The 18,715-nt window shown below is 42.0% G+C and overlaps 1 protein-coding gene across 9 annotated transcripts in view; it reads right to left on the minus strand.

Moving 5' to 3' along the window:
• Positions 1-18,715, minus strand: part of LOC104589141 (hyperosmolality-gated Ca2+ permeable channel 2.1-like) — a 126,543-nt gene that overhangs the window by 102,890 nt on the left and 4,938 nt on the right. For all 9 annotated transcript variants that reach the window (XM_088888381.1, XM_088888377.1, XM_088888384.1 and 6 more), the window contains one exon: positions 14,767-14,913. In XM_088888381.1, coding sequence (XP_088744507.1) covers positions 14,767-14,913 — 147 coding nt within the window. The remainder of the gene's footprint in view (positions 1-14,766; positions 14,914-18,715) is intronic.

Raw genomic sequence — 18,715 nt, forward strand, 5'->3', positions numbered from 1 at the left:
TAGCATGGTCCCAAACTTCCTTGGCTGTATCAAGAAACATGAAATTCATACTAATCTTGGGTTCCATACTATTCCATAACCAAGTTATAATCTATGCATCTTCTTGTTCCCAATCACCATACTCATGAGACTCAGTAGAGGGTTTTTCTTCCCTTATATGCTTCACTTTCTTCATTGCTTTAAGAAAGACTTCTACAGATTTCGCCCAAGGCACATAGTTTTCTCCATTCAACTTGATAGAAGTCATCTGAACATTCAGGTAGTCGGTGGGAACCATCACACTAATTTTACTTTCATTGTCTCCCATGGCTATAAAAATAAATAAATAAATAAAAAATAAAAATTCTTCCTACTTCACCTCTCACCACACTGCACTCAGCACCACTTGTTGCTGAATTCTTCACTCTCCACACCACAACCCTACTACACGACTACTTGAAAACTTACCACACTACTTGAAACTCACTCACCCTTCGAACCACACTGAATCTGCACAAAACCCTAACACACGACAACCTGAATTTTCACCACACAACTTGGAACTCATAAACCATTTGATTCACACTGGAAAACTGCACAAAATCACTTATCTAATCACCAGAAAATCAAGCTGCACTCTACAATCCACTGCATCACTCGAATCAGCCCTCTTCTCTCCATTGATTAGGGGGGGCTTCCTACAAACCACTGCAAACACCTACGAACTTGCTGACCGGAGGCATAGAAACCTCCAAGTTTAGAGGACGATCACTCCTTTTCAGACCCTTTCCTTATCTCCAACTAATGATGAAGAAAAAAATTAAAAAACCCTAGGCTGGATGCGTGAAAATCAGAATTCTGGGCAGATTCGATTTTGTCACAGTTGCTCTGATGCCATATTATAATCTAATCTGCACTTGAATTCTGTTAAAATAAGGATTGGAGAAGTAATAGAAAGACTAGAAGAAGTAGAAGGAGAAGAGAGGAGAATAGAGAAGAAGAAGAATTCTGGTTTGAACAAGAGAGATTAATTACCTCTCTAGTCGGCCAGGTTTAATTTATATGTTTCTATTCAAAAACAAAAGGACTCCTTTGCCCCTACTTAAGTATGGCGCACAACCACTAATAAAACATTACACATCAGCAGCTTTAAACATAAATATAAAGACCAAAATACCCCTACTCAGTCAACATTAACACACCCCAAAGGGAGGCGTGAGGTGCAACCTCCCCCGTAAAGAAAGAACAGCATAAAATTACAAGTGTGCCCAATACATTTGATGGCATTACGACATTAACCCTTGCTTAGCTAAAGAATCAGTCAAAGTATTAGCTTCCCTCCCCACCCATTGTATAACCAAATTCATATGTTGTGTTAGCCCTTTGAATTTCTTTATTTCATCTCTATAGAACCATATCATTGAATTTGGATCTTTTAGCCAGCCCACCACCACCTTGGAGTCCCCTTCTATTACCAGGTTCTCCAAACTCATCTCTTTTATGATCTGAACACCTTGTAAGACTGTGTACAATTCAGCTTGTAGTGAGTCTCCGTTCCCCCCGGTCCTCAATAGAGTGCTACTATGTTCCCTTATTTTTTATGGCCCCTCCAATTCTAGAAGGACCTGGGTTGCCTTGACTGCCCCAATCAGAATTTTATTTCAGAAAATTTTTAATTGGAGGTGCCCAAACAACCTTGTTTTAGCCTTCTGCAGTGAACTAGAAGCCATTGAATACCAGTTCCTCCAAATATCATCAAAGGATAAGTCGTCTAAACAAATCGAAGCTAGTAGTCAATGTATATTTTGAGAAGGAATATCATCAAGATATTTTGATTAGACAATGCTAAAGAATATTTTGAGAAGGATCTTGTTTCATATTCTGAGAGGTTTGGGGTTATAGTGTTATACATCAGAGTTTTTGTCCTCATACTCCAGAGTAGAATGAAGTGGAAGAGAGAAAGAGTCGAAATGTTGTTGAAGTAGCTAGGAGCATTCTTTTTGCCTCTCATGTTTTAGTGAGATTTTGGGGTGATGCAGTTATGGTAGCTACTTATCTTATTAATCGCATGCCTTCTCGAGTCTTGGGTTCAAATCTCCCTTTGTTGTCTTGTTTCCTAAGGATGAAGTGTTTCTTATTCCTTTGCGTGCCGTTGGTTACACATGTTATGTTCATGTTCTTAGATCTCAAAGACATAAGTTTGAACTCAGGGCTCAGAAGTGCATTTTTCTAGGGTATCCCCCACACAAAAGGGTTATTGTTGTTTTGATCCCACCAGTGGCACTTATTTTGTCTCCATGGATGTCACCTTTGCAGAGTCACTTCCTTTTTATGGTCATTCTCTTTAGGGGGAGCATTCTATTGAGTCATTTGCTTCACCACTTCCTCTGCCTTCTCCTATTGACCTTGGGGTTGAATCCCCTATGGTTTCTTCTGTCCCATTGGAAAAGTCTCTGTCTCCTAATTCTTCCATTCCTACTCCTCCTCCACCTGCTAAGCCTTCAATTTTCACTACTTATCCTATTGTTCAAAGGTGATACCAAAGACAAAGGCTATAGCATGAACAAGTTGTTCCCCCATCTATAGTTGAGCCTCAAACGCTCTCTTCAAGAAACTACTTTCTTTCATATTTTTAATTCAGCAAATTACTTGGTATCAGAGCATTGGCTAGGGTTTCTTGAAGCATTCTCATGCAGCCCTAGATCAGCCGAATGCATGAAGTAGTAAAGGGCTGATCAATCTGCTATAGATTGCCCAGTTCTTGGAGTTTTTGGTGGGATCTAGACATCAGGAAGGTGATCTACTGTTCGGCATCAAAATCAAGAAGAACTGGAGTATGGGGAAGAGTCCTAGAAAAGTTGGATTCTTTGTTTTTGATATGATCTTGGGCGCCCAAGTAATGTTAGTTTTCTTTTGATTTTTTGAAGAAGGCGGTTTGTTTTCTGGAATTTTCTAGGCCTCTCGGAGTGATCGATTCACTTTTCTCTCTGTTGAGAGGCGTAGGGAGAAGAGAGATTTCCCTCCAGCTAGGGTTTTCTCCCTCCGGAACGGTTGGTTTCTGTGTGTGTGATATTAAATTATTTTTTGAAGGTCTCCAATCTATTTTTTTCTTACTGTTGAGCAATTTGAAGTAAAATGGAGAGTTGGAATACCGAGATGAAATCTACCGATACTGTGGGACTGGGTGTTGGAGGTAGTAGTGATATTTTTGGGTCTGGGACCATTACTACAGTAAAACTTGAGGGTACAAATTATTTGGAGTGGGCACAATCAGCTAAGGAGAAGAAACCTGATACACACTCTTCCCGATGGGTGCAAGAGAATTACATGGTAATGTCCTGGCTATGTAATTCTATGTTACCTCATATTGCAAAAAAATTCCTATGGGCTAATACTGCTAAGGAGATTTGAGATGGAGTAACTAAAACCTACTCTCAGAAACAAAATGAAGCCAGAGCCTATCAGTTAAAAAATCAGGTGATAAGTATGAAACAGAGAGAAAAACCTCTTGTTGTGTATTTCTCTATGCTAAAAACCCTATGGAAGGAAATAGATCACTTAGAAACTGTGGTATGGGAAAGTGTAAATGATGCAGCAACTTATCACAGACTGGTAGAGAGGAATAGGGTTTTTGAGTTCTTGGCAGACTGAACCCTGAATTTGACATTGCTAGGCAGCATAATCTTTCTAGGGAGGGTGTGACACTCTCTCAGGCCTATGCTTTTGTCTCTGGAGAGGAGAGTAGGAGGAATGTAATGCTGAGACAACTTGGGATTGACCAGTCAGCTATGGTTGGTACAACAAAACCTAAGCCGAATGGAGACAGGGGGAGTAGTGAGACTAGAAGAAGAGATAAGGACTTGGTGTGTTATTATTACAAGAAGCCCAAGCAAACTAGGGACACTTGTTGGAAGCTTCATCCAAATCTTATGCCTGCTCAGATAAGAAACAAGAAGGGAAATGCAAATGTAGCCACTACAGAAGACTCTTCAGCCCCTCTCTCCCAAACTGATTGGAAATCCATTACAGTAGCAGTAGTGAGAACAGAATTGGAGAGGTTTGGACAGCTTATGAGTAAGAAAGATTCACCCAGCTCTAGCCTTCCAGATGGACAGCAGAATGCAAGAGCCAACTACACCACTTCCTTTGCACATATAGGTAGTTCATATGCAACTGCAAATCTTGCATCCACTTCAGGTAAGGAGGAACCTCCCTGGATTATAGACTCAGGAGCATCTGAGCATATGACTAATGCTCCTACCTTTTTCAGTTCCTATCAGTTGTGCTCTGGTAGAGACAGAGTCTCTACAACAGATGGTTCACATATGCCCATTACTGGGAAGGGGACAGTTAGAGTGACCAATGATATAACTCTGTCTTCTGTTTTACATGTCCCGAGACTTCATACCAACCTACTGTCTGTAAGTTCTTTGACAAAAAAATTGAATTGTTCAGTGACCTTTCTTCCGGGTAATTGTGTTGTGTAGGACCTAGAGTCAAAGAAGATGATTGGGAGTGGTCGTGAGGTGAATGGAGTCTACCTTCTGGATGAGATTCCGAGACACCAGGGCTATCATGTTAACAGTAGTAGTAGTAGTGGGTCAGAGTTAGTGAACCAGATTATGCTTTGGCACAATCGCTTGGGACATCTTTCTTTTAGTTCTTTGAAATGTCTTTTCCCAAAGTTGTTTGAGTCTGTTCAATTATCTACTTTGGAGTGTGAGAGTTGTCAGTTAGGAAAACATTGTAGGCAGTCATTTAAACCAAGTAATAAAAGAAGTATTTTTGCTATTCATATTGTTCACACTGATGTATGGGGGACATATCAAATCCCTTCCATGGGAGGATTCCGTTACTTTCTCTTGTTTGTTGATGATTATACCCGATATTCTTGGATATATTTGATGAGATCACGTGATGAGGTTCCTAACTTAGTACAACAATTCCACCAGATGGTTCTCACACAATTTGGAGTGAGAACTAAGGCTTTTAGATCAGATACCAGAGAGTACTTTGAGAAGGACCTGACCACGTATCTCTTAGAACATGGTGTAGTTCATCAGAGCAGTTGAGCATATACACCGCAACAGAATGGAATTGCTGAGAGGAAAAATAGACACATTGTGGAGGTGGCAAGGAGTCTTATGGTGTGTGCTTCAGTTCCTGTGCAATTCTGGGGAGATGCAATTCTTACAACTGTGCATTTGATTAACCGTGTTCCTTCACGGACTTTGGGGTTTAAGGTGCCATTTAGCCTTCTTTTTCCAGATGGAGAGATATTTCATATACCTCTGAGGGTTTTTGGTTGTGTTTCTTTTGTTCACATTCTTGGCCCTCATCACAAGAAATTGGATCCTAAGGCCAAGAAATGTGTTTTTCTTGGATATGCTCAGAACCAAAAGGGGTATTGCTGCTATGACCCAATTTTGAGGAGAATATTTGTCACTATGGATGTTACCTTTTTTGAATCCACATTCTTCTTCTCGAGTGTTTCTCCTCAGGGGGAGAGTTTTGGGGAGAACTTACAATCTATTCCTCTTCCTATTTCTATGGTGCCTCCATCAGTTCAGCCACCACCTGCACCATCAATTCAGCCAGCACTTGCACCTCCAATTTCATTACCTGAGCCACTACGAGCAGCCTCACAACAATATCAGCGCCGACAGATGATGGTTGACTCCACACATCCTCAACCCACACCATTCTCTATCAGTCCTTTTGAAACTCCAGATTTGGAAGATACAGTTCCAAGCATTCCTCTTGAGCCTGAGCCTGTTATGTTTTCTAATGATAATGTTTTTGTCCCTAACACCATTGTTGTAGCTGATCCCACTGACCTTGATCTTCCCATTGCACTTCATAAGGGGAAGAAAAAGTGTACAGCCCACTGCATTTCACACCATCTTTCCTACAGTGCCTTATCACCCTCCTACCGTGCTTTTCTTTCTTCCCAGGATTCTGTGTCTATACCCAGGAATGTTACTGAGGCTCTCTCCAAACCTGAGTGGAAAACAGCCATGCAAGATGAGATGGATGCTTTGGTCAAAAACCAAACTTGGGAAATAGTTGATCTCCCCCCAAACAAGGAGACAGTTGGATGTCGATGGATATTCACAGTGAAGTATAAAGCCGATGGCAAGATAGAGAGGTACAAGGCAAGGTTGGTAGCAAAAGGGTAAACTCAGACCTATGGTGTTGATTATCTGGAAACCTTTGCACCAGTAGCTAAGATGAGGTCAGTTCGTATCCTTTTATCTCTAGCAGCCACCTATTCATGGCCCATGTTCCAACTTGATGTCAAAAATGCTTTCCTCAATGGTGACTTACAGGAGGAGGTATATATGGACATTCCAGCAGGCTTTTATGAAAATGTTGGTAAAGGAAAGGTGTGTAGACTCAAAAAATCTCTGTATGGACTGAAACAGTCACCTAGGGCTTGGTTTCACAGGTTCAGAGGGGCACTCATCCGTTTTGGAAACACATAGACATAGTCTGATCACACCCTCTTTGTGAAGAGGAGAGATTCTTTGGTGGCAATTCTGATTGTTTATGTGGATGATATAGTGGTGACAGGAAATGATCTGGAGGAGATTGATGATCTCAAAAAATCATTGCAGCAAGAATTTGATATCAAAGATCTTGGTGAGCTCAAATACTTCTTAGGGATTGAAGTTGCAAGATCCAAGCATGGGATCTTCATTTCATAGAGAAAGTATGTACTTGACCTACTACGAGAGACTGGGAAGCTGGGGACCAAACCAGCAGACACTTCTATTGATCCATATCACATAATTAATTGTGTGGATGGTGAGGATGTAGGGAGATATCAAAGATTGGTGGGCCGATTGCTGTATTTGTGTATGACACGACCATATATTTTTTATGTTGTTAGTGTTGTGAGTTAGTATATGCATGCACCTCGGGTTCAGCACTGGGAATCTACTGAGAGAATACTTGCATATCTGAAAAAGCACCCTGACAGAGGCATTCTTTTCTCAAATCATGAGAATCTGAAGCTAGAATCCTATACAGATGCAGACTGGGCAGGATGCTTGGATGACAGGAGGTCTACATCAGGAGTGTGTACCTTTGTAGGTGGAAACTTGATCTCCAGAAGAGTAAGAAGCAAGCGGTTGTGGCAAGGTCAAGTGCAGAGGCTGAGTATAGATCCATGGCTCATGGTGTCTCAGAACTTCTTTGGGTTAGATCTCTTTTGAGTGAGATTGGGGTGAAAACAGAAGAACCTATGATGTTATATTGTGACAGTCAGGCTGCAATCAATATTGCCCACAATCCAATTCAGCATGATAGGACAAAACACATTGAAGTTGATAGACACTTTATAAGAGAAAGGGTAACAACCGGAGAAGTTTGTTTGCCTTATATCTCTTCAGAGATGCAGCTGGCTGATGTTCTCACTAAAGGGGTGGCAAAGAACAAGCTTGAACATGATCTACGCAAGTTGGGAATGTGTGACATTTACTCCCAACTTGAGGGAAAGTGTTGAAGATTTATTAGTTTTATGATGTTTTTCTGAGTAGATGTTTTATGTTAGTTGTTAGATAGGAGGTGGGGACCATAGTAGTTATGTGAGTCCAAATTTTATTATGTTTTTGTGTGTTATATATGCTGTTTTATGTTTTGCTGCTCTATAAGGGCATAGTTGTCTTTGTACTGTTCTATTATTTTAGTATAAATAATAAGTGAAGGGGGCGGCCAGATTATTGCTCTCTTTTCTTTCAAACTTCTCTTCTTCTCTTCTTCTCCTTCTCTCTTCCTTCTCTCTTAAAGAAACTACTTTCTTTCATATTTTTTAATTCAGCAGATTCCTACTCCTTTCTTTAGTTATGTTTATGTTTTATGTTTGCAAGTAGTGGACTTAGTTGTGGAGCTATTTTTTTTCTTTTTTTATTATTGTCTTCAGTGTTGGCCCCCCTACCAAGGGTATTCATGTAATTGTGCTCATATTACAATTAAAAGAATAAAAGGTAACATTGGGGGACTGAAGAGGGGATCAAAGTACTCTCTTCTTTCTTCTCTTTTCTTCCATCCTCTTCCTCCATTACTTCTTCTTCTTCCATCATCTTCAATCTTCTTGTTCTCTTCTATTTTCTTCTTTTTTATTTCAGATTATAGCAGGTAGGATGTGCAACTGCAACCATTAAGACTTTTTCATGGAAAACTTAATTCAGTAGTGACAGGAAGCAATATAAGTTCATTGCTTCTGTAATGACCTGATTTTCAGGGAAGATGATATGATTTTTCAATAAATATTTCAGCTTAAGATAAAAAGAGGCATAGGAATTAATGTATTCTCATTTTTATCTATGCATATGCTTGTTTTAATAGGTAACAAAAATTCTATTAAAAGTAAGCAACGAAATGAAAGGAGGCATTATTATTTACTGTGGTGGGTTTCCACCTTCGGAACGTGTCACTGGGAAAGCTGGTTTGAGGGAGATCACCCTCCTGAAATGGATGTGAGGGGTAGGGAAAGAACGAAGCAAGGGAGAGAGAGAGGAGTTACAGGTATTTATGATGCATGATGAGATAACAACCTCTAACAAACACTGATCATTCTTCACGATCCCTAACAGACTCTGATTATTCCCCATGACGTGGACGGCATAGGCATGTATACACGAATCTAATGGGCAGTGTTATGCACGTGATGCGTGGAGTGCTCTGGGCTGGAACTTGGGCCTGTTGGGCCTGGGTTGCGCCGTTTGGGCTGGCTTTCATGCTGGACCTAACATTCCCTCCTCCATCAAGTACGACCTTGTCCTCAAGGTCAATTGTGCGAAACTGCTTCTGGAGTTGGTCGTGATCTTCCCATGTGGCATCTTCCTGAGGCAGGCCATGCCAAACAACTAGAACTTGTTTATGGACTTTGCCACCGCTTCACACCCAACGTAGATTCTTAATTCTCTGAGGTTTGAACATTACTTCTCCAGCTTTGGTGATTTGGGGAAGGATGGGGCTGACCACATCGGTGGAAGCCAGACAAGGCTTCAAAAGGCTAACATGGAAGATGGGGTGCAACTTGCATTCTGTAGGTAAGTGGAGACGGTAGGCGACAACCCCAATTCGCTCTGACACTTGAAATGGACCAAAGTAACGTGGAGATAACTTCTGGGATGTCCTCCGGGCCAGAGATGCCTGTCTATATGGTTGGAGCCTCAGATAAACCCAATCCCCAACAGAGAATTCCAACTCCTGGTGTTTCTTGTCATAGGCTAACTTCATGTATTGTTGAGCCTATTACAAATGGAATTTTAGGATCTTAAGTGTGCTATCTCTTGCCTGTAGTTGTGCTTCAACTTCGGCTACATGCGAATACACCTGTTTCATAAGGCAAGATGGATAGGGGATCACATCCGTAGAGTACCTTGAAGGGAGTAGTTCCGACTGAGATCTGGAACGTGGTATTAACCAATACTCGACCTATGGTAGCCATTGGGCCCATTGTTTGGGTTTATCTCCCACAAAACACCTTAGATATGTTTCCAAACAACGGTTGACCACCTCAGAATGTCCATCCGTCTGGGATGGTAACTGGTGGAGTGCAACATTTGAACTCCTTGGGCTGTGAAATAGGCCTTCCAAAAGGTACTCATGAAGAGGGGATTCCAGTGAGTTAAAATGGAGTGGGGTGTTTTGTGGAGTTTGGCCACTTCCCGGATGTAGGCCTAGGCCACTGTGGCTGCTGAGTAAGGTCGAGAGAGGCCAATAAAGTGTGCATACTTGCTTAATCAGTCCACTTCTACCAACACCACCGATTTTCCTTGGGATGTGGGTAGCCCAGTTATAAAATCCATGGTAACTTCTTCCCACACTTTCTCTGGTATGGGCAAAGGCTGCAATAACCCGGCCTGTGTCTGAGTGTTATATTTCTAATGTTGACACGTAGCACAACGGGCAACAAACTCTTGTACCATACATTTCATGCCCTTCCAATGATAATGGGTTGCCAGACGTTTATAGGTGTGGAGTGCTCCGGAATGACCTCCTTGGGCCGAGCCATGGAATAGACATAGTAATTCCTGATGATACTTGGACATGTTAAACACCACCATACGACCTTTGTAGAAGAGAACACCATTCCTTATTGTGTACCCTGAAGCGAGTGTAGAACCCTCAAGGATTTAGGCCCGTATTTGAGCCAGGTGTAGGTCACCATGGGCCTCTTGTCTTAGTTGGTCAGACAAGCGGTAATTCAGCTGTGACAAGCCCATCACATGAAGGTTATTGGCCTTGGAGAGTGCATCCGCCACGGCATTAGAGGGCCCAGGCTTATACTCAATGACAAAATCGAATTCCATTAACTTGTAGGGCCCACCTGTGTTGGTCAGGGCCCAAAACTCGCTACTCCAGTAGGTTTTTGATGTTGCAGTGATATGTTCTAACAATAAACCTTCGGCCTAGGAGGTATGCTCTCCATTTCTGGACCGCTAAGTAATCACTATAAGCTCCTTCTCTTAAGTAGACTTAACTTGAGCCGGAGGAGAGAGGGCCTTACTGAAGTAGGCCAGGGGCCGGCCCTTCTGCATTAGGACTACACCTATTCCCTTACCTAATGCATCAACTTCCACCACAAACTCTAGGTTGAAATCGGGAAGGGCCAACGAAGGTGGGCTGGTTACTGCCTTCTTGAGTAATTGAAAGGCCTCTTCGGCTTTCTGATCCCACTCGAAGGAGTGCTTCTTTAACAACCGAGTGAGGGGAGCTGCAAGGACCCCATACCCTTTGATGAACCGGCGGCAATAACCGGTTAGTCCAAGGAACCCCTGAGGATCTGTGGAGAGTTGGGTCTGGCCCATGTGACCATGCAGTCTTTCTTTTCTGGATCTGTGCGCACCTGTCCATCAGAGATGATGTGCCCCAAGTAACTGATTTGGGTCTGCCCAAAGGAGCACTTTGAAGGTTTAGCAAACAATTGATGCTGGCGTAGTAAGCCTAATACACACTGCAAATGTTCCAAATGAGTGGCCCAGCTCAGGCTGTAAACAAGTATATCATCAAAGAAAACAAGCACAAATAAGCGCAGGTAAGGCTTAAAGATCTCATTCATGAGCCTTTGGAATGTGGAGGGTGCATTTGTCAAACCGAAAGGCATCAATAGGAACTCAAAATGCCCGTCTGAGGTCCCGAATGCAATTTTGTGAGCGTCCTCAGGGTGTACTCGAATCTGATGTAGCCTGATCACAAGTCCATTTTGGAAAAATACTTAGCTTTGCCTAACTCATCAAAGAGCTCTTCAATCAAGGGTATTGGATATCGGTCCTTAACCTTGATGTCGTTTAATGCTCTGTAGTCTACACAGAATCTCCAGTTACCATCTTTCTTCTTCACCAAAATAACGGGTGACAAGAATGGGTTGCTGTTGGGCCGAATAAATCCCTTGTAACAGTTCAGTCACCATACATTCCACTTCTACCCTCTAGTAATGGGGGTAGTGGTAGGGTCTGACATTGGCGAGTGGGGCTCCGAGTTGGATCAGTATCTGGTGATTGTGAGCTCGTAGGGGGGAGCAATAAAGTGGGTTCTTAAAAAATATCAGAGTAGGCTTGAAGCAATAGCTGAAGTTGTTGGACTTGGTTCGGGGGAAGGCCTATGTCTTCAGAGAGTGGAATGACCGTAGGCCCAATAGGCATCGAGCCCATGCTCATAAGTAAGGGGATAGAACCATGTTGGCAGTTTTTAAGTATAACCTCCAAGTTGTCAGTGGTTATGGGTTGGGTCTTAACCCCCTTTAAGGTATAAGAAATTCCCTAATAGGTGAATTGCATTGTCAAATCGGCCCAATTACAAACCACAGGGCCCAATAACTGCAACCATTATATGCCCAAAACAACGTCTGCCCCTGTGAACTCTAGAGGATGTAGGTCCACTCTAAAGTTGTACCCCTTAATCTTCATTTCAACCGATTTACATCTCCCGTCGCAAGTGATATGGTGGCCATTGACTACATTGATGGCAAATGGTGGATTGGGCTCGACCATTAACCCGAGTTGTCGGGCTAGTCCAGGAGTAATGAAATTCAAAGAACTCCCACTATCAATCAAGACAGCCACCCTCTTCCCCGATATCTGCCCATGGACCCACAAGGTTCTTGGGGCCTGGTAACCTGCCAGGGCTTGAAGGGAAATAACGCAATACTCCACCTCTGGCACCACCTCCATCTGCTGGACCCCAAGGTCGTCAGTTTGGGTTTCAGGTTCCTCCTCTTCTTCTACTTGTAGGAGGTACACATGTTGGACCTTGCATTTGTGACCCGAGATGAATTTCTCATCACAATTATAGCAAAGGCCCTTCTCCCTCCTGGCCTGCATTTCCGTCTAGGACAATCTCTGATAAGGAAGGGTCAGTGCTCTGGTTTTCTTGATGGGTGGGGCAGGATTAATGCCAGTAGTTGTTGGGGTCGGAAGAAGGGGACCAGGGTTCGGCTCAGTCTTGGGGTAAGGACTTTTTTGAGCTAGGCCCGCTTGAGGCCCAATGGATTTCCCAAGCTTCTTAAGTCGATCCAGTCTCTCTTCCTGAAGCTTTGCTAGACCCACTGCCGCAATCAAGGTGGTTGGTTGCAAGGTATTTACTTCGACCTGATGTCGTCCCTTAAAACCCCTATAAAATATCCCACTAGAGCAGCCTCTGGCCAGCCGTTAACACGGGTGGCTAACCGTTCAAATTCTTTCTAGTACTCTCTCATTGCCCCCGTCTGTCTCACCCGGAGAGGGGCTCATTGAAGTTCTCGTAACCAGAAGGACTGAACCTTACGCGTAAGGCTTCGGTTAGATCCAACCAGGTGGTCTATGGGTGGGTCTTAGGGTACCATTGGTACCACATAATAGCTTCACCATCCATGTGAATGGCAGCGATAGAGACTCTCTGGTCAGCTGGGGCCTCATGGAATTCAAAGTAACACTAAGCCTGATAGATCCAAGGAACAGGGTCATCACCTAAGTAGTGGAAAGTCAATTTTGGCGGCCTTGACGGGAATACTCCACCTCTCCTGGCGCCATTGCTACTGGATCCTTCAATTTTCGTGGGTCTAGATGTTGCAGACATCCGTTCAAACTGACTGACCAATGTTAAGAGTGTCTCCTTAATGTCTCTCAACTCACTGGTAGTTTGCCGCACCTCTCCTTCGATGTGATCGATTCTTTCTTCTGCCACTGAAGACCTAGTAGTAGGCATCGCAGCTAGGCTCTGATACCAATTGGTGGGTTTCCACCTTCGAAACGTGTCACTGCGGAAGCTGGTCCGAGGGAGCTCACCCTCCTGAAATGGATGTGAGGGGTAGGGAAAGAATGGAGCAAGGGAGAGAGAGGGAGAGAGAGAGAGAGAGAAAGAGAGAGGAGATACAAATGGAATTTCATTCCATGTCCTTTACGCAGTTTCTTATAGGTATTTATAATGCATGACAAGATAACAACCTCTAACAAACTCTGACCGTTCTTCATGATCTCTAACAGACTCTAATTGTTCCCCATGATGTGGACGGTGTGTATACACGAACCTCATGGGCGGTGTTATGCGTGTGATGCGTGCAGTGCTCTGGGCTATAACTGGGCCTGTTGGGCCTGAGTTGCGCCGTTTGGGCTGGCTTTCATGCTGGACCTAACATACTGCTTGCTTGGTTGCCTACTTGCCTAAATGGCTTCCTAGGTGATGGTTTAGCTATGTAGTTATAATAACAATTCTATAATCCATGTTGGGTTCCATGTTTCAGTAAAACTATTTGTGTGTATTCTTCTAAAGAAAGAAAATTAAAAAAAATACACAACACAAAACCAAGGATCTATAATCAATACCTATATAATGTATAACAATTGTTTCATAATGAAAAGAAAAAAAATGTTGTCTTCTATTTCGTTCCCCAACATAAACAGTTTTTTTTTATCAATGACATAACCAGTTTGTTAACAAACTGAATTACAAACTAGCATTCTTGCAAAACAAATCCGAATTCAATCAACCAAATAAAGTTAGGGGTGTCAACGGTATTCGAAAATCCGATTTCGAATTCGATATTTGACATAATCGCATCGAATTCGGATAATTCGAATATCTAATCGGTCGAATTCTGATATGACCTGATTCGATTCGATAAATATCCGAATTCGACTGATTATTAATCCTTATATATAATATATAACATATTTTATATAATATATATAACAATCAAGTTATATAAATAATTTATATATTTATATACTTTATATCAATAAAATATTTATTTTATATACTTATTAATTATCTAAAATAATTAATTAATCAAATCGAATATTCGAATATTTAATCAGATTCGAATTCAGATGTTAATTTTCAATATCCCTCGGATATCGAATTGAATTCGGATATCAGATTTTCTAATCGGATTCGAATGCAAATATTGCTCGATCCGATTCAAATTCGATCCACTTACACCCCTAAATAAAATGATATTCCTCAAACATCCTTGCTGCCTATTTTATGACAATTTTATCGCTCTCGATAATACAAGAAGTTTTTGAGTGCAGATATGCACCAAATAGTGTTTGTGGGTGGCAACTGTGAAAACCTCCCCAGTTTTTGAATATTTTCCATTCAACCAACAAGGAATCATTTCTTCAAATTATTATTATGATTTTTTATGATAAAAACCAAAACAGACCAAATTGACCATTCTGAAAATAAAATCACTCTAAACCAATAACATATGAATACATAACTAGTCATGTTAAATTTAAAACTCACATGAAGTAGTTTTTTACATTATTAAATGGTGCAGTGTAGTGTCAAGCCTACCATTTTGATCCTTCCTTTACGTTTGCAATGGTAAATACATCCAATGACTCTGAAGGAATATTCTTGTGATGCATCTCTTGCCCATAATAATTCAGTGGAAGCACTAGCAGAATGCAAACAGTGGCAGCAATCGAGAATACCCGGATACTGTAGAGCATTTAATTATCATTTAAGTTCAGTGAGATTACAGGGAAAAAATATAGGAGTGTGCAAAATCTATTCCAAATTCCAAAACATATGACAATCCAAATACACAATTGCTTGAATAGAAAGCTGAAAGACTTGTATCAAAAATTGCATGACTACATGGTTCTCTAAGCAAGTGAGCTAGAGGGAATATGCTAGAACCTTAAAAACTCTCACAGAAAAAGGAACCTTAATATTGCACCATTCAAAAAAGGAATAAATGCAATTTCCAAATGAAACATTTTAAAAGAATTACTAGGCTGAGTTTCTTATTTTGAAGATAAGCTGTAGGACCAACTTAAAGTACCTGTACTAAAAACGAATACATATAAAGTCGATCACCCATCATGTTACTGGATGGTTCTATTTAGCACATAGGCAAACAGTCATACTTACTAGAAGTTAAATTCCAGAAACAATGAAGAAAACCCTAGCAAAAACGCAGTGGAATGAAGGATGATGCAATAAGCAACAGCACAAGCACCTACCTGGGCTGGCAAGTCATTGCTTATGGCTAGGGGTAATGGACCGGTTTTGAATTGGGTCCAATCCGATCCAAAGCTCAACAAATCGGATTTGAACGGTCTGTTAGAATTATTGGGTTGGACCAATCCAAAATAAATCGATCCATTTTCTTATTGGTTTGAATCGGACCTAAGCCAAATTCCCAGTAATCTGATCATGAGGCCAAAACCCTGTCCAGTTTAAACAGATCAAAACTGAAGTCGAAACCTTGGAAGTCTGAAACCCTTCAAAGGCTCAATGTTTGAAACCTGTTCAAGGTTTAAGGCTGAAATCCTTGTTCAAACACTCAAAGCTTATATCTGGAACTCTGGAAATCTAGAAGATTGGAAGCAGGTTTCTCTCGCTCTCCAACAACCATTCTCTCCAATGGCTCTTGTGCCCTACTTCTTTGCATACTGTTAGAGTGAGCCGAATAGGGGTAGTTTAGTAATCTCATGTCAGTTAAGTACTTTGCTTATGTGGCTGTTTTATTAGAGTACTCTGCCCCACACTTAAGTGAGGGTGGTTTAGTCTTTGTAAGTGTAATTAGAACCTAATAAACATTAGGGGGTCGACTGAATGGGAGACTAATCAGTTTCGACTAAACCCTCCTGTTATCTCTTTCTCTTGTCTTCTTCCTCATCTTCTTCTTCCTTCTTCACTGGTTCGGGTTACTGTAGCTGCTCCAAAACATGGTATCAGAGCGAGGTTTCTGACCTGCTTCTGCTTGTAAAGCATCTCAGCTCTGTTCGTGACACCTTCTTCTTCGTTTCTGGTTAGTTAATGGAGAGAGCTGGTTCGCCCTAGGTCTGAGAGATCACAGCTCGTTGCTCTCTGCTACGCACAGTTTTCTTCATCAAGGAAGGTGATTTCAGCAGTGAATGGTTGGCTGATACTCTCAAAGGAAGGTTGGTTATTTAGTCCTTTTGTGTTGCTGGTATTTCTGGGTAGGAACCCTTCAAGAATCAGTTAGTACTGATTAGAACCTAGAGAACTAAGTTCATTGTTGCCCTAGGAAGGGCTGTGTGTGCAGTAGCCGAATGGTGTAGGGCTGCTGTGAGTTGTTGAATGGTATTAGGGCTGTTGTAGGTGGCCGAGTGGTGTAAGGTGGAATGCAGTGACCTTGCCAAGCTCCTTGTGGTTGTGTAATGCCCTCTTAAGTGTGTTAAACAAGTCTGAACTGGGTGTAGCAGTTTGATTGTGTTGTGGTGCTTGTGATGCACAATTTTTTTTTATTGAGTGGTTGTAAGAGGGCCTACTGTTGTGTTGTGGTGCGTGTGATGCTTATGTGGGTCGTAGGTGTGTGAAGTCAGCAGTAGTGTGAAGAAGAACAAGTGTGTGCTCCCACTGTTGTGTTTAGGGGCTGCAATAGGTGCTGAAGTATCAAACTGTGAACAACATCAATCAGCTTGTAGCTGAGAAGTAAGGTTAGAGGCAACTGTGAAAGAGTACAATGGCAGCAATAGGAGATGGCTACAATGATCAGAAACCTAGTGTGGTAATTTCCTCCCTCAATGGCATTGTCGACTGGGACATCCATCTCTCAAGGCTCTCAAGATTTTGGTCCCGTCATTGAGTCATTTGTCAGTTTTGCAATGTGAGTCATGTTAGTTTGGGAAACATCGTCGTGTGTCCTTCAGTCCAAGAGTTAAGAGTCGTATGTTGAGTCCTTTTTCTTTGGTTCATTCAGATGTTTGGGGTCCAATCAAAATAGAGTCTTATAATGGGTACAAGTATTTTGTCTCCTTTATTGATGATTGTTAAGAATGACATGGATATACTTAATGAAAGAAAGAAGTGAATTATTCTCCATTTTTCAAAAATTTTATGCTGAAAAACACACACAATTTGGTGTTCCAATCAAAGTTCTCCGTTCAGATAATAGTCGTGAATACTTTCTTACTTCATTTCAACAGTATTTAGAACAGCATGGCATTATTCATCAAACCTCATGTGCATTCACCCCTCAACAAAATGGGGGAGCTGAACGAAAGAACCGTCAGCTTCTTGAAACTGCTCGGTCTATTCTTCACCACATGAATGTTCCTAAACGGTTTTGGAGTGATGCTGTACTCACTGCATGTTTTCTCATTAATCGGATGCCCTCCTTCATTCTTCATGGTCGGTCCCCCTTCTCTATCTTGTTTCCCACTTTATCTCCTTTTCCATTAACTCCTCGTGTCTTTGGTTGTGTGTGTTTTGTCCACAATCTAAGTCCTGGAATAGACAAGCTAGATGCACGCTCAATTAAATGTGTCTTCCTTGGCTACTCTCGGACTCAAAAAGGGTACAAGTGTTATAATCCCATTGCCCGAAAGTGCTATGTCTGCCCTGATGTCACCTTTTTTGAGTCTGTCCCCTTCTTCTCCAGTCATGAAGCACCCTTGTCCTCACCCTTACCTGCTCTTCCTCTTCCTCTTCCTCTTCCTGTCAGTGATTCAGTTCCGGAGGCTGTTGTTGGAGTAGACTCATCTCCTCATCCAGTGCAGGTCACCACTGAATGACCACCGATCTGACAAGTGTATACACGTCGAACGACACCGGCCCCTCCTACCTCTACCTCATCTACGGATCCTCTCATGGCTCCTATTGCTGAACCTTCAGATCTTGACCTACCCATTGCCTTACGGAAAGGTAAACGTAGTTCTACACTCCATCCCATTTCCAAATTTGTTTCATTATCTCATCTTTCTACCTCACATCGCCAGTTTGTTTCACTTTTGTCTTCTATTTCCATACCTAACAATGTTCAAGAAGCTCTTAGTTCACCTGGATGGCGGCGGGCAATGGAGGAGGAACTTTCTGCTCTTCAACATACTCAAACGTGGGAACTTACTACTCTCCCACTTGGTAAGCATGCTGTGGGCTGTAAATGGGTGTATATTGTGAAATACTTGCCAGATGGTAGTGTGGAGCATCTAAAGGCCACACTTGTCGCTAAAGGTTACTCACAGTTGTATGGTGTGGACTACATGGAGACATTCTCTCCGGTGGCTAAAATTGGTTCCGTTCGTGTCCTAATTTCCTTGGCAGTTATGTATGATTGGCCTCTCCTTCAACTTGACATAAAGAATGCCTTCCTCCATGGTGATCTAGTGGAGGAGGTATATATGGAGCAACCACCTGGGTTTGTTGCTCAGGGGGAGGGTGGTAAGGTGTGCAAGCTGAAGAAAGCAATTTATGGGTTAAAGCAATCTCCACGTGCTTGGTTTGGGAAGTTCAGCGAAGTGGTGAAGAGTTTTGGAATGAAGCAATGCCA

Source organism: Nelumbo nucifera, chromosome 5, assembly GCF_055504915.1.
Source record: "Nelumbo nucifera cultivar China Antique chromosome 5, China Antique-T2T, whole genome shotgun sequence".
NCBI classification, from domain to species: Eukaryota; Viridiplantae; Streptophyta; class Magnoliopsida; order Proteales; family Nelumbonaceae; genus Nelumbo; species Nelumbo nucifera.